Genomic DNA, 15,840 nt, shown 5'->3' with positions numbered 1-15,840 from the left:
CCTGTCCCACAGACAACTTAGTCCTTGGATTTTAAGAACCTGGCCGATGGAAACAGCTCTTCCCTGGCTAAGGGGATGTTTCTGCCAGGTTGCACAACCTACTTGAACGCAATGATGTTCGGATGTTTGAGTTTCCTCAGGTGCTTGATATCTGTTTCGTTCTGGTCTCTCACTTTCTTGATGGCCACCTCCTCGGCCCGGAACTTGCCCAGGAAGACGGCTCCCTGCGCCCCGCTGCCCAGCCACTGCAGCTCCGAGATCTCCTCGAACGGGACCTCCCAGGTGTCTAGGCACAGGCAAGGAAAGGGGATAAGGTAAGAGAGCAAGACCATGGAAACGCTCTGCCGTGAGCTCACACCAGGACAGCCCCTGCCACCTCCCCTGCTGCATCTCGATGTGGACTCTCCTGGAGGTGGCAGATGGCATCTCCTCCCAGGATGGGCGCAGCTGAGGCACAGGGAGCACAAGCTCAGCCCCAGAGCTCCTTTCATCCAGCTCCTCTCCCCCATCACAAGCCACCTCCAGCCTGTTCCTTCCCATCCTCCCAGCTGCTTCTTCAGATCTCGCCACCACCAAGAACCACTTGTGAGCTGCTCTGATGTGGCAGGCAGCAGTGTGACACCCCAGGGACACTGGAAATAGGGAGCAGGCCCTGGACTCCAAAACTGAACCATGATGGTACCTCTGATGAAGTCCATGACTCCATTGAAAAGCACAGATGAGAAAAAAAAAATCTTGGAGCATTGACAAGTGACCCAAAAAAAAAAAACCAACAAATGGAGGGGCTGCCCCCCATGGAACAAGGCAAAAATAGGAAACAAAAAGAAAAATCAGAGGTGGCAGGTTGTAAAATACAGAGCAGCACTCACCAAGTTACCCAACACAAAGTACATGAACCACCACCCCCAGTCACACACAGGTCTTTCCCACACCAACACTGCATGTGTCAGCTCCAAACAGGCAAAGAAAGAACAACTTAAGGGACCCTCTTAGGTACCCACGTGCACCTTGCAGGGACACCCCGTGTCCAGAAGCACCGTATAAACTGTTTCAAGACAGTTGTCTCCAAGTCACCTTGAAATTACCTTAACATCCCACAAACAGCAAGATAAAAGGCAGGCAATCATTTGTTTCCTGTAACTCAATAGCTCCATAACTTTCAAGAATAAATTATTTAGCAGCAAAACCAAGAAGTAACCCAGGGATTTCTGCACTCCAAGGAAGTTGTGCCTGCACGGATCCCTGTTTTGGGTCACTACAAAGACATGACCTTTCCCAGCCAGTCCCTGAGCCACTGGGGAGATCCCAGGGCAGCAGCTGGGACTATGATAAAGTGTTCATTTTAGATAGTGTCACCACTGAAGGGACTTACACACCCAAACTGTCCCTGGCCTGATCCTGATGCACATGCTTCCCTCAAACCACTCCTGCCAGAGTCAGACACAGAGCCAGTCCTACCAACGGGCTGTGCTCCAGGCACCACACAATCATGGCATGGTTTGGGTTGGAAGGGACCTTAGAAATCATCCAGATCCAACCTCCTGCATGGGCAGTGACACCTCCCACCAGCCCAGGTTGCTCCAAGCCCCATCCAACCTGCCCTTGGACACTGCCAGGGATGGGACACGCTAATCAAGACAACTGTTCTGCCAGCCTTGCTCAAGATCTCTGTGAACGTTGCTCAGCTAAACAACCCTGGAGACTGGCCAGGCTTCATGGCTTCCAGCAGAAGCCAGGTGGGGTATTTCATACCAGCATGGGGCAGTTTTTATTCCAGACTCTTCTGGGCCGAAAGGAACCTGTGGGATACTTCTCCTAAATAAATTAAAGCGTAACAGCAGCAGGAATTGCGCAAGGCTGCGCGTTTCTAAGGTGATTAAGAATCATTTGAGTACAATGATGGGTATCTGCTTCCCATGGGGAAGAAATGCAGGCTCAGGAGCAGCCTGAGCCATTGGGTCCATCTATTTTAGCCAGAGCTGGCAGCTCACCAGCACTGGCACTGTGACAAGAAGCATCTCTGGCTCACAGAGCCAGAGGGGCCAAAAACCCCACAAACTCAAGCACACTTCGTAAAGCACCTTGTTCTTCAGGTTTACACAAAAATGTGCAAGATGACAATAAACACCTAAGCTGTGAAGAGGAAGGTGAAAGCAACTCCTGAAGACAGATTCTTAATCCAAAGGAAATGGTTCTGAAGCCTCATGAGTCTGTAGAAAACCCAAACAAGTCTGACTATGAAGTGCTAGAGTCCCAGTGACCCAAAGGGATTAACTGGTAGATGCAAATTAAAGAACTAAGTGTATCTCCCTGAAAGCACTCACCAACAACCTTCAGATGTCAAGGAAAACAGCTGGGAAAACATACCCAGGACTGATTTTACAGGTCAAACCCAAAATACTTAAGGCTCAGATGATCAGCTGGCAGCCACTGAACAAGACAAAAGCAGAAGTTCCCTGCAGGAATGACTATTCACCAAGCAGGCAGCAGGTTGAACAACAGCAACTGGCACTGCTTGGTCAACCAGCAGACCACCCTGCAGCACCTCCCAGCTGAGCAAAGCTCTGCCCAGCACAGGTCCTCAGGGAAGCACAGAAACACACACTTCCTGAGGACCATCTCAGATGCTGAGAAGGAAACCCAAGGAGTAATTTCAGCCAGAAGATAACGGGGAATCCTGTAGAAGCTGTTCTTACCTTTTCCTCCACTCACCAAGCCAAGCCTCTGCAGGCAACATGGACATGAGACCTGCTTATATATGCAACCACATCACACCACCAGTGTTTGGGCAACTTGTGCTCATAGCAGAGGAGCAGTTGCCTGAAGAAGACCCAAAATGGGTGAGCAGGGATGCCAGTGGGTGGCAAAAAGGTCCAGGCAACATCTGTTGGCAATGTGGAGTGCCCCAGGCGTGCAGGACCACACCAGACCCCCACCCCAGCTGTTGATCCTGCCCGACACCAAGGAGTGTTCCCACATCAGCAACCAAACACTCCTCTGGCTTAAAGCAGCTGCGTCATGAAGAGGGGAAAGACCATTTGCTCAGCTCTGTGGCACCTGCCCAAAGCTGTAAATATGCTCATCCCGGGGGAAGCAAAGGCCACCACAAGCCTCTCTCTACTGCTAGAAGGGCCAGACACATTTCCTCAGCCTGGCTTCTCCACTTGCACAAACACCAGCCTGGTGTCCTCTGCACTCCTGCTAAAAGGCAGCAAAAATAAAAGCAACCCCAGGTGTCAGTTCCTGAACTGCTGGCTTGTATGTAGCTAATGAAATGCACAGGTAGGAGATCCTTCTGGTGGCAAGAAGCAAGAATGAGATCATCTGGAAAACAGAACATGAATATTCTGACAAAATCCTCTGGTTTTAGCAAAAGCAGTTTAAAAAGATTTATCCTGGGATACTAGACCCCATACTACTACCATCAGATCAGCTCCAGAGGAGAAAAAGAAGGGGGTTGGGTTTTTTTTTTTTAAATCTTTTCGCTCTCGTTTATGGCAGTGAAGACATTGAATATGCAGCTAAACCACAGAGGCCACATACAGCAGATCCCAATTAATCTTCAGCCTTCCCACATCTGTGGCTTTTTCCAAACTGCCCTTTCAGGAAGGGCCTGATGCCAATGGCAAACTGTGAAGTGTCCATGAATCCCTGGCTCTGAACGTGCTCATGACACTGAGAGCAGCAAGAGGCTTCTGTGTGTATGAGGAGCTCTGCGTGCACCCCTCAAACACAGCAACGTTCTCAGCTGCTCATTTTCATTAGTTAGTGCTTCCATTTTTTTATTAGTGACTTTCACACAAAAGAAAGTGTCCCCTAGGGGCCATCACAGCCTACATTAAACTGGTCTCCAATGCATCTGCTGTCCCAATTACATGCAAAATATGAGTGCTTGGCCTTGAAGGTAGCTCCTGAGGCTTCCCACCTGAGCTGCCAGGTAGCTCCTGAAGCTTCCCACCTGAGCTCCCAGGTAGCTTCTGAAGCTTCCCAATTGAGGACCCAGGTACCTCCTAAGTTTCCCACCAGAGCTGCCAGGGACCTGCTGGAAGCAGCTGATGGAACTGCACACCTGTGCCCTTCCCTTGGGAAGTTTCAGCTCAACTTAAAAACTCGCTGAGCACCCAACCCACAGCAGAGTAACCCAGACACACTGACACTGTGTCTCCTTGGAATGGCATACTGCTGCTCCAAAGCTTGTTCTCCTCCACAAGGGAGGCTCCCCAGTCTCTTCCAAAACTCCCCACCTCTGACTCCACATCTTGAGCAAACACACCAACACACACGCAGACAAAACTCAGAACCAACTTTGCCAAAGGATTTCAAAACAAGGGAACTCTTGCTGAGCAGACAGGTCTGACAGACAAGAGGCTGCTGCTCAGGAGGCTCCTGCCACTCCACAGTGGAGAGGTGAAGCTCCCTGCTCAGAGTCAGGAACTGGAAACAATGATGGGAAGGCCATGGAGAGACATCAGTGGCCTTCTAGTGCCTGAAGGGGCCCCAGGAAAGCTGGGGAGGGCCTTGGGACAAGGGCAGGGAGGGAGAGGACAAGGGGGGATGGATGAAAACTTGAGGAGGGGAGATTGAGGTGAGACATGAGGAGGAAATTCTGGAGTGTGAGGGTGGGGAGAGCCTGGCCCAGGTTGCCCAGGGAAGCTGTGGCTGCCCCATCCCTGGCAGTGTTGAAGGGCAGGTTGGATGGGGCTTGGAGCAGCCTGGGCTGGTGGGAGGTGTCCCTGCCCATGCAGGGGGTTGGATCTGGATGATCTTTAAGGTCCCCTCCAACCCAAACCATTCTATGGTTCTATGAGCTCCAGGAAGGAGGAGTAAGTTTATTGCAAGGCAGATTCACCCAATGTGTTATTTACGAGCTCTGCTCCCTCACACTAGGAGCTGTTCCCCAGCACAACTCTGAGGTTTAGATATGAACCACTCAGCTGGGTTTTCTGACCACAGCTTCTGTAATTTGTCCGGGCCAAAAACCCATTTGGTGAATACCAAGTCATGATCACAGCAACACAGGAGACTCCTACCCCAGGGTGGCCAGGCTGTTCCCATGTTCATTAAGCCTCAACCATTTCTGCTCCTGATTCTAGTGACAGCTTGTTCTCTTCCCATCTGCCACCTCCCTCCCCCTGTGCTAGGGGAGCAATTACACACCAAAGGCAGAGCATACTCTGCTCTTCAGCTTTTAGTAGCCCCTAAATATATATGTATGTGACTGTTACTTATCCCCAAGCTACATATTTTACATTTATATATTTAATTTTAAAATATATACATCTATTTATACTCAAACACACACAAATCTACATCTAAATGAAAAGTTATGAACATTAAAGGATATATATCTGGAAGGATAAGTACTGAGTGAAATTTTTATGAGTAAAATTATTCCTGAACGAAGACATAAAAGTTTGTGCAATATGCCCATAGGGAAGCAATACTTCTACTTGGTGGTCAACTGGTGACAGCTTTCACACACACACACGAATTTAATGTCAATGTTCTTCTTCTGGCATGATGACAATACCTCTGCCTATGTTCTTCACTTAGCCTGAAAACCCTGCAGCAATGGAGTCACTGGTACAATCCCTGCATTCAACAGAATTCTTTCTGATCACAGAATCACAGAATGTTGGGGGTTGGAAGGGACCTCAAAAGATCATCCAGTCCAACCCCCTGCTAGAGCAGGGTCACCTAGAGTAGGTCACACAGGAACGTGTCCAGGTGGGTTTGGAATATCTCCAAAGAAGGAGACTCCACAGCCTCTCTCGGCAGCCTGTCCCAGGGCTCTGTCACTCTCACAGGAAAGAAGTTTTCCTCACGTTTACTTGGAACCTCCTGTGCTCCAGTTTGCACCTATTGCCCCTTGTCCTGTCACTGGACATCACTGAGAAGAACCTGGCTCTGTCCTCCTGACACTGCCCTGAACATATTTGTAAACACTGATGAGGTCACCCCTCAGTCTCCTCCAAGCTCAAGAGACCCAGCTCCCTCAGCCTTTCCTCATCAGGGAGATGTTCCTCTCCCTTCATCATCTCTGTGGCTCTGCCCTGGGCTCTCTCAAGCAGTTCCCTGTCCTTCCTGAACTGAGGGGCCCAGAACTGGACACAACATTCCAGATGTGGCCTCACCAAGGCAGAACAGAGGGGGAGGAGAACCTCCCTTGACCAACTAACCACCCCCTTTCTAACACACCCCAGGATCCATTGGCCTTCTTGGCCACAAGGGCACATTGTTGGCTCATGATCATGCTTCTGATCCTCCCTTACCCGAATACTTGGTTCAGATTCAGGCCATGTCACAGCAGTCCAAGGCCTTGGGCAGAGCAGGCAATTTATTTCAACACCATCACAAGCTGCTTTTGCTACAAAATGATGTGTTTGTCTCCACTGCACGAGACCAAAAAATGGCCACATGGGAAGCTGGGAAAAAGCCCAAGGTTGCTCTCCTCACCTTCACACATTCCCCCAGAGGCAATAAAGGTTTGCTCCCCTCCTCACCTTGCTGCTGCAGCTTGTAGTCTGTAGAGTAAGCCTTGCCTATGATGTTCCACACGGGCCTCAGGCAACCGAAAAGCCCCTCGAGGAACCCACCGCTCCCGCTGCCCGACCTGTTGAACTGGACTTTCACCTCCTCTGCCCCACCATTGCTCTCTCCATCCACTGTGCTCCTGTTGCCCTGAGGAATGGGTGTCTCGGGCTCGTCCTGCTCCCTCAGCTGCAGCACACTGTTCTCAAACTGGTCCCTGGAGTCCTCGCTGATGCTGGTCAGCACGGCCGCCGTCACCGGGCTGCTCATGTTCTCGATGAGGTCTGCCTGCAGAGAGCCCTTCTCATGGACATCCTCTAGGAGCTCAGGGGACGGGTGGGTTCCTGTAGGTGCAGGCTCCTCCTGTAACCTACTGAAGTCTTTGTCTTCACAGAGAGCTTTGCTGACTGAGTTTGGAGAGGAAGACAAGCTCAGGCGCTCCTGAGTGCTGGCCATGATGCCGTGAGTGTGCATCAAGGAGATGGTCTGAGGTGGTGTTCAGAGAACGAGGACAACAAAGTTCAGATGTGACACGTGGACCCAGGACCTGAAATGAGAGGAAAAAGAACAACTTTCAAATTTTTGTGTAAGTATTCTTCACTACGTGCACTTTCACAGAGGTGAGCTGATAATTAACTAGGCATATTCCAGACAACTCCTGATACTTAGTAAATAATTACTGCCCTAAAAGAAGCAAATAAATTATTCCAACCGAAACTCCCCTCCCACGGCACCCTTGGTGACCTACTGCAGGAATTGCCCAGTAAACAAACACCCCAAGTTTTAAACAAAAGCCTGAAGGTCAAAACCTGTGAAAGACTCTTAGCAGCAAAGAGCTGTCTCTTCTTGGTTACTATAGCATCTCATAGAATCATAGAGGTTGGAAGGGACCTCTGAAGATCATCACAGAATCCTAGGTGGATGTCTCAGTATTGCTTGGAAAGTCAAGAATCTCCCTTCCACCCTGCTTCTGAGGCACTACAAGACTTGCACCTTATGCTGCTGATGGCTCCTCACAGCCCTGCCCCTCAGCTCCCTTGGACTCTGGAATTATTTGCCCTGCAGCCTCCCATGGCAACCAGGGCTCACCACAGCAGGCAGTGCAGGGCACAGCATCACAGCATTGCTGGAGCTGGAAGGGACCTCTAGAGATCATCTAGCCCAGCTCTCCCACTGAAATAGGATCACCTAGAGCACATCCCACAGTTCTGCATCCAGGGGCTGGAATGTCTCCAGAGAAGGAGACTCCACACCCTCCCTGGGCAGCCTGTCCCAGGGCTCTGTCACCCTCACAGGGAAGAAGTTTCTCCTCATATTTCAATGGAACTTCCCACGTTCCAGCTTGTGCCCATTGCCCCTCGTCCTGTCCCTGGGAACTACTGAGAACCTCCTGGCTGTGTCCCAACAAAAAGATGAAGCTTAGGTAAGTGGTGTCCATGTTCTGTGCTGCACTGTAGGCTGACCACAGGATCACAGGCTCATGGGCTGGAAAGGACCTCTGGAAGTTACCAGGTGCAGCCTCCCTCCTGCCTGCGACCACCACCCAGCTCAGCCACAGCTTTGGTAACCCAAGAACCACCTCCCAGACCTGGGGACATGATGTCTGACCAGATCTAATGGCCTTCTCCAAGAGCTGGCTGTCTCCAGAGAAAGGCAGCCTTTTATCACAGTGCCCTGCCACCCTGCATGGCCCTGTGTCTGCCTCCTGGGCAGAGGAGACATGCAAAGTTACAAAACCCTTTTCCAACTGGCATGATCCAGCCTTATTTAGGGACTTACACAAGCAGCCTGATTTTTCAGAGGGTTGGTGAACTCATTGTTTTGAGAGCATGAGACACAGCATTTATTTTAAAACAACTCCAGACCAAGCCAACTTGAGGTTGTCCAGATACATTGGTGAGGAGCAGAAGGCAGGTTCTGCCACACTGCATCACTGCTGACTTGTTGGGGAAATGAATTTTTTAAATTATCATACATTACAGTAACTTCTGCTATGTGCAACCTCCTCCCTTACCCAATTTGATTTAACACAGACAAATCAGGCTGTCCTTGACCTTGCCATCTCTTCAAACATGGGGTGAAGAGCACTCTTCAAAGCTTTATCATCAGGTCTCCCCTATTCTTTTGGTCAAAGTACCAAAAAAGATACAGCCAAGATTGGTGCTGTTGAACTCTTCCCAAGACAGGACATCTCAGTATCATTCAATGCAAAGAAAAACTGCCTTTAAAGTTTAAAGTTTCATTATATAGAAACTGTTTGCCAGCTGGGATGTTTCTGATCTGTATGTGCCTCCTCAACTTTCACCATGCAGAGCATAGTCAAGGGGGATTCTGTTTCTAGTGGCTGGACAGTGGAACAGGCTGCCCAGGGAGGTGGTAGAGGCACCATCCCTGGAAGTATTGGAAAGAAATACAGATACAGTGCTTAGGGACATGATTTAAGCACTGAACAGGTAGATCAGGTTATATGGCAGGGGGATTTAGGTTATGGTTGGACTTGATGATCTTCAAGGTCCTTTCCAACCAGGATGATTCTGTGGGTCTGTCCCAGTGATGCTTCTGCTGGAGCACTCTTCAAGTCAGAAGCTGAAAGCTCAGTGTGTGGGGGAGGACTGAGTGCATATTTAAGACACTCTGATTTCACAAAGTGCTGCTGCAAAAGCAGCCTTCGAGGCAGATCCTCTGATTCAAACTATTTTGATGAGCTCATGCACTCTGCAGCTAACAAATTAAAGTCTGCAAAGAAATTAGAAGCTCAGTGTAATTTTGTATGCTCACAACTTCTTGTAAATGACTCCATTTCCAGGCAAAGCATTTTTCCAGGCAAAATCCCACCCTACCCAGAGAAAAAAGGCACAAAGTGAAGAGTGAGACTGCACCTCAACACATCAGACAGCCTGAACTGCAGTTCAAAACTACTGGAAAAGTGACAGTTTACCCAAATCAGCACCAGAGAGGGTGAATCAGTGATCACAAGGATGCTCTCACGTTGCCCAATACTGTGTTTGCTCCTGGAAACACTAGTCAGGAGAAAAGCTGCTGATTCAGGAGCATGGACCCAGTACCACAAATCACTTTCATCCAGGACTAATTTTCATAGAATCCTATCATAGAATCACAAAATGGTTTGGGTTGGAAGGGACCCTAAAGATCATCCAGTCCCAACCCCCTGCATGGGCAGGGACACCTCCCACCAGCCCAGGCTGCTCCAAGCCCCATCCAACCTGCCCTTCAACACTGCCAGGGCTGGGGCAGCCACAGCTTCCCTGGGCAACCTGGGCCAGGCTCTCACCACCCTCACAGCAAAGAATTCCCTCCTCATGTCTCACCTAAAACTCCCTCTTCCAGTTTTCATCCATTCCCCCTTGTCCATCATCTCCAGACTAGTGCAATACTCTTGGCATGGGACTATACTTTAAAACATTTCAGAATCTAACAGAAATGCAAAAACATGCTTATAACATATAGTTATCTTGCTACACATCTTGCAGCTGAGTTCTAATGCTCCTTGTGGTTATCTCTTCATTTCAACACAGAATTTTTACAACAGGTTGGCACACAGTCCTCTCCCATCTCTTGACCTTCCAGACTGCACAACTCCAGCTCAGGAACACTGAGAGCTGCTGAGCTGGCAAGCACCAGAGCTTTGCCTGTCACTTCTGACCTTTGGGGTTTGAAATCACATGGATTTATTACACAGGACTCCAACAAGCTTTTTCTTTTCCTGGTCTCCTGATGAGGAAAATGCTGTATGAGTGGATCAGATACTCCTCTTATGCTGCACTTTCATGGTTTTACATTACTAGAAAGATACAGTGTTTGACATAGATGTTTTGAACACAAATTTATTAATAGAGAATGAGTTACACATCATCAAAATGCAACCTCTTTGTTTTCAGGGGTTTTGTTTTGGTTTGGGGTTTCTTAAGTCACATTATTCAGAGGGAGGGATTGCAAATGAACCTAACCTGAAGCTTTGATCAGAATTGCTCTGCCTTTCTTTCCCTTCTACCGGAGAGAGAAAAAAAGCTCTTTCATTAGGTTTTCAAAAAAGCAACTACACTGTTAAACTAGACCACATGAACTGGGTGCAGCCTGGTTCGTGTTATGGGCAAATCTTTAACTATGGAGCAGCTCAAGGCAAAAGCAATCAAGCTCTTCCCCCAGACACACTGCTCCTGCAAGGAATCACACACAGAATCCCAACATACTTCCCATCTCACACCTGCATGAATACTCAGCCACAATCCAGACTTTTAAAAAAATATTACAATTATCACATTGTCAAAACAGAACTGATAAAACAGTTAAAAATTCTTGATCTGACCCACTTGAGATTTTCTGACTGCCCTGCAAGAGCTCTGAGCACATGTACCCTCACTCTGCATGAAACCAGCAGATTTATCTGGGGAAACTGGAGTGTCCTAACTGGCTTCATTGTGCTCTACCCTGCCCTTCCTGGTTGTCAGATTAACACTACACTACTTCTGCACCTACTGCAGAATACTGACTGGAATATGCACTATGAATTCCTTTCCAGGAAGTAATTTGAATGCCACTTCAACATAAGACAGCTAACTTTTGCAGACACCATAACCATCACCTGAGCTACCTGGCAGCAACTGCTTGGTGTTGACAATTATCATGATTCTAAAGTGTTAACTGAATATTTTCCCATGACCATCAGCACTCAGCACATGAGACCACAGACATGTAACTATGTCCATGTTACCACAACAGAAGCTTGAACACATTTGTCTAGCAGTTTAAATCAGCCTTTATCCAATATATTCAGTCTATCCTAAACCAAGGACACATCATTTTCAGCAAAAGTGATTTTACAGTTGTGATATACTTTTGTCTGTTGCTGTATCAGGGAGAAGCAGAACTCTGTCTAGCTTTCTGGTCTGAATCCTTTCTGACAATGACAAAAATAGCCCAGTACACCAGCCAAGAAACATCCATAATGGCTGAACTCAAGCTCTGTGCACAGAGCCAGCTGGAGGCCTGCTGTGCACCTTCTATATTCCAGCTCAGCCCATCAGAGTAGAAATATGCAGCACCTGGACTCCAGCATAAGAAGAAACCACAGCACACTGGAATGGCAGGTTCATCCATCCCCTTTCCTACCTCCAAAACCCAAGGGAAGTATCTGCAGGCAGTGAAACCCCAGCAGTGCCCAGCGTGGTCCCGCAGGGCCTGCAGCTCAGGGCTGTTGGCCACCAGCAGCACACAGGGACAGTTTTCTATTCTATAGCCCACAAAGTATTTTCCTTCTGCAAATGTGTCAAAGAATTTTTTTAACCAGAACAGTTTGGCAACTGCTGTGCTCTGGCAAGGAGCCTGGCAGCTTAACTGTATGGTGTGTAAGGTAACACCAACTAGTCTTGGCTTTGTGTTTCTCATCTAATTCCTTTCTTTGAACAACTAGCTGCTCAGTTTCAGTGAGACCTGAACCCTACTTACCTTCTTAATGCCATCTGTGTTTTATTAACTATCTCATCCTCCACTCCAACATCTTTTCCCAAGTCTAAAGATTCCCACTGTACCTTCTCATTCATTCTCTATCTTTGATCACCTCCCTACAGCTTCTCCATTTCTCCTGTATCACCTCAGAGCTGGGGCAGTAAGAGCACAGACAGAACCTCCCAGGTGGGCACACCACAGGAATGTACAAAGGCATAATGATCATTTTTGTTCTTGGTTGCTTTCCTAACTATTCCTCTAACACTATCTGGGGTCTAAGTGTGCCTCAGGATGCTGAGCTAGCTTCCATGGGTCTCTTATACCCTTAAGATCTCATTCTTGAGCAGTAAAAGCTAGGTCAGAGCCTAATTCCTATGGACAGGATGTTAAGATTAAATCATGTTTAATCAGCACCAAATTTGGCTGGTATTTTATCATCCAAGTCCACAAGAGCCTTCCAGTACTCTCTGCAATTGGCTCACATGGTTTTTACCCTGAGCACCTGACTCCTGGAGTCTCACAGCCTAAATGCTCTTGCTTCAGGATATTCCTAAATGATCTGGATAAGGGAAGAAAAGGTGGAAAGAGTATGAGTAGCACAAGCTCCAAAGCAGAGCCGTGTGACAACTCATTTTAGAGAAAAATATTTCAACATTACTGGCTATCCCTACTCTTATTTCATATAATTTAACCGATCATTTGTCTTCAAGATGCACACCCCTGTTATTTTACAGCTGTTTAATTTCTTTAAGAGTCTCTGGTAAGTATTCTTGCCAAAATCCCAACAGACTATATCAACAAGATCCCCTTTTCTGGCATGCTCTTGACTCCTGCAAAGAAATTAAATAGATTCCCAAGGCATTACTTCACCTTAGAAGAACTGCACTGACTTATCCCCACAAGAAATCTGTTCATCTGCACTGGCTCTCAGCATAGGAATGAATTTCTACCTCCACAAATGCTATACAAACATGTAACTAGGAACTCCTTCAACATAAGGTCACACATTTGTAGGGGATGGAAAAGCAGTGCTTGATTTGGAAAAAGCAATCAAGCATCCACCTCTTTTTTTGGCATGAGGAACAAACAAAGCCAAAAAAACCCACCCCCTATGATCTTTGCAAACCAGGCAGACAAAAAGCCAATGCACCCTGTACTCAGGGAGACCTGAGCAACCTGGTCTAGTGGGAGGTGTCCCTACTCAAGCAGGGGGGTTGGATCTGGATGATCTTTAAGGTCTCTTCCAACCCAAACCAGTCTGGGATTCTATGATTCTCTGCAGCTGGTTCCATGGAGGAGCTGGGGCCCTGCTTCACCTGCCAGCTTTGCAGGGCACAGTTGGGGAAATAAGCAGCTTACATAAGGGCATGTTTCCAGCACCACACACACAAATGCTTCCTCTATCCTGTAGAAGGTATTTTTGGATCTGCTAAAATGCTACTGTGTTCTTCCAGGGCTTTGCATTCTTCTGCTCAGAAATTGCATAATCTGATGCCACAGGAAATGAGTGATGTTGCATAATGATTCTTACATTCCCTGCAGGATTTTGGTACACCACCTCTCTGTTGCAAAGCAGCCCTTCTCTGTGCTCCTGAACCGAGGTCCTGGGCTTCTGGAGAAAGGATAATCCATCAGGATAATCCACCAGCCACCTGCCTTTGGGGGGCAGGCGTAGGGGTAACAAGCCAAGCACCACCTTGTACCACAGTGTGACAAGAATCTCACATCACAAAAATAAGTTTTAACTTTGTATGCCCCTTTGCTCCTTCTGGTTTCCCTCACTCTGGTTGTCTATGTGTCTTGAGCTACGTGCAGACATTAAACACCAGCAGTTCCACACACCATGTTCTGACATCTGACTGACCACTGATCCCTACAAGTTCCACACACCATGTTCTGACATCTGACTGGCCAGTGACCCCCTCCATCACAGGCTCATCAGTACCACTGTGAAACATTTAGCTGTATCAACGACAGACTAAACACTCATTAGCCTTTTATACTACGGAATTACTACTGGAATCTGTCTTAGATAAAAATTTAGAAATGACCTTAAGTTACACTCTTCTCTTTCATCTTTCCAGCTGCCTTCATAGCATGAAACAACTCTTAAAACCCAGCCACAGACTGTAGACTCTTCTCTCTCCTTTTCGCATCCCTCAGAATTCTGCACTTTTCTCTTACCTCATTAAAGATCCACGCCATATTACTAAATAATAGTAGAAGATCAAAGGATTTAAATGAACACATTTAAAAACTACAAAACCAAGGAAAATCTCCAAGTTAAGCTCACAGACACATTACAGTCTAGTTGACATTGTCACGTGAAGCCATTAAAATGTTCCAGCACCACCAACGAACAGTATCTGGTAATTTTCTCCACTTACAGAACTGAAACATTGTATTTTCCTCCAAGGAGTAGTGTTAAGATTAATTAATGTCTGAAAGATCTTCGAGGATGAAGATCAATACCAAAGAGCTATTGAGGAATCCAGCGCATGAATCAAACTCTAACTCATCTGAGGCATCAGGCTGGTCTCAGGTAAACTCACTCACGCGCCTGTTTATGTTTTTGTAGTAGGTATGAATTATTCAGTACTTGCAAAGCACATCTGCCATGTCAAGGCTAGACACATAAACTTCTCAGACTTTTCAAAGCCACTATTAAAGGAACTAAACAACTATTCCTGAACGTACAAAAATTACTGCAATGCTCGATCAGCACCAGAGCAGGTGCCCCAGCTGGGAAGGGGACACCTGAAATGCAGCTGGCAGATCTCGCCGATGAGGAGGGACAGTTGCACTGAGTTGTGTTCAGTAAGCACCACAACACTCCGAGGAGCAAAGAGGATTACTCCTTGGCAGAGAAGCAAGCACAATGACTTGCTCAGGAGCCTCTATTAAGCCTGTATTAACCGACACAGGGTCAGGGGCTCCAGCAGCATCTGAGAGGTGTGATCCTGTTCTCAGGCCACCAGAGCTTTACGAGGTGGTAACACAATCCAGACAGCAAACACAACACAGGCAGGGGCTGAAGAGGCCTGAGATGGGACCTGCCTTCTCACACCCTGCACACACCTTCCAAAGCAGCACCCAGCCCCTTGCTCCATCCCTACTAGATCACTTTTTGGCTACAGTTGATAAACCAACACTTGAGCATCTCCTCAGGCACATCAGGACAGTGATTTTCTGTGCTTCAGCAGAAAAGCCCCAGCTGTACAGCTGCATTACTGATTTTGCTGTCCTCTAGAAAGTACTAGAGTATCTGGCTGGGGACAAAAAAGGACAAACATCCTAGGAATGAAGAAAATGACCACCCAGAGAGACCTCCATTCCTCAAGCCCACTGTGCTGGAAAAAGCCCAGCCTCCCACCCACACCCACCAGGACTTTATCCCCCCTTCCCTCCCAGCACCTCTCAACGCTGAGCTGGTGACTGCTCCAGAAGAAACAGCACAAATGCTTCCAAGGTCACCAGAGGACTATAAACCCCATGTACTTTACACAGAAAAATCTCTTCTTCACTCTGGCCTACACCCAATTGTTGCCCAACAACAACTGCCTTCTCGGTCCAAGTTGCAAACAGGGAAAAGGCCAGAGGTCAAAATGCACGATGAGTATTGATAGGGGTGGGAGTAAGTACACACAGGGTTTCAGCTCCTGGCCCACCTTGGTATTTCTGCCACAGCTGCCAACTTGCTATCCAATCCAAAGCAGCACGTGTTTTAGGTGAGATTTTTACTCCCTCCTCCCCAGAAGCAAGAGTGGTTTGCTGCACTGTCACAAACCAGCAGCCTGCTGGTGCTGCCCAGAGCCCCTTTGTGGGGCATATTTGCCAGGGAGG

The 15,840-nt window shown here is 47.8% G+C and overlaps 1 protein-coding gene across 4 annotated transcripts in view; it reads right to left on the bottom strand.

Moving 5' to 3' along the window:
- The window catches only part of MAP3K13 (mitogen-activated protein kinase kinase kinase 13), a 79,891-nt gene that overhangs the window by 20,835 nt on the left and 43,216 nt on the right, over positions 1 to 15,840 (bottom strand). For all 4 annotated transcript variants that reach the window (XM_051625918.1, XM_051625917.1, XM_051625920.1 and 1 more), the window contains 2 exons: positions 6,504 to 7,078; positions 103 to 286 (listed from right to left, as the gene is read on the bottom strand). In XM_051625918.1, coding sequence (XP_051481878.1) covers positions 103 to 286; positions 6,504 to 7,005 — 686 coding nt within the window. In that variant the 5' untranslated portion in view covers positions 7,006 to 7,078. The remainder of the gene's footprint in view (positions 1 to 102; positions 287 to 6,503; positions 7,079 to 15,840) is intronic.

The sequence above is a fragment of the Apus apus genome, chromosome 8 (assembly GCF_020740795.1).
Source record: "Apus apus isolate bApuApu2 chromosome 8, bApuApu2.pri.cur, whole genome shotgun sequence".
Taxonomy (NCBI): Eukaryota; Metazoa; Chordata; class Aves; order Apodiformes; family Apodidae; genus Apus; species Apus apus.
This window is presented reverse-complemented; position numbering and strand designations above follow the sequence as displayed.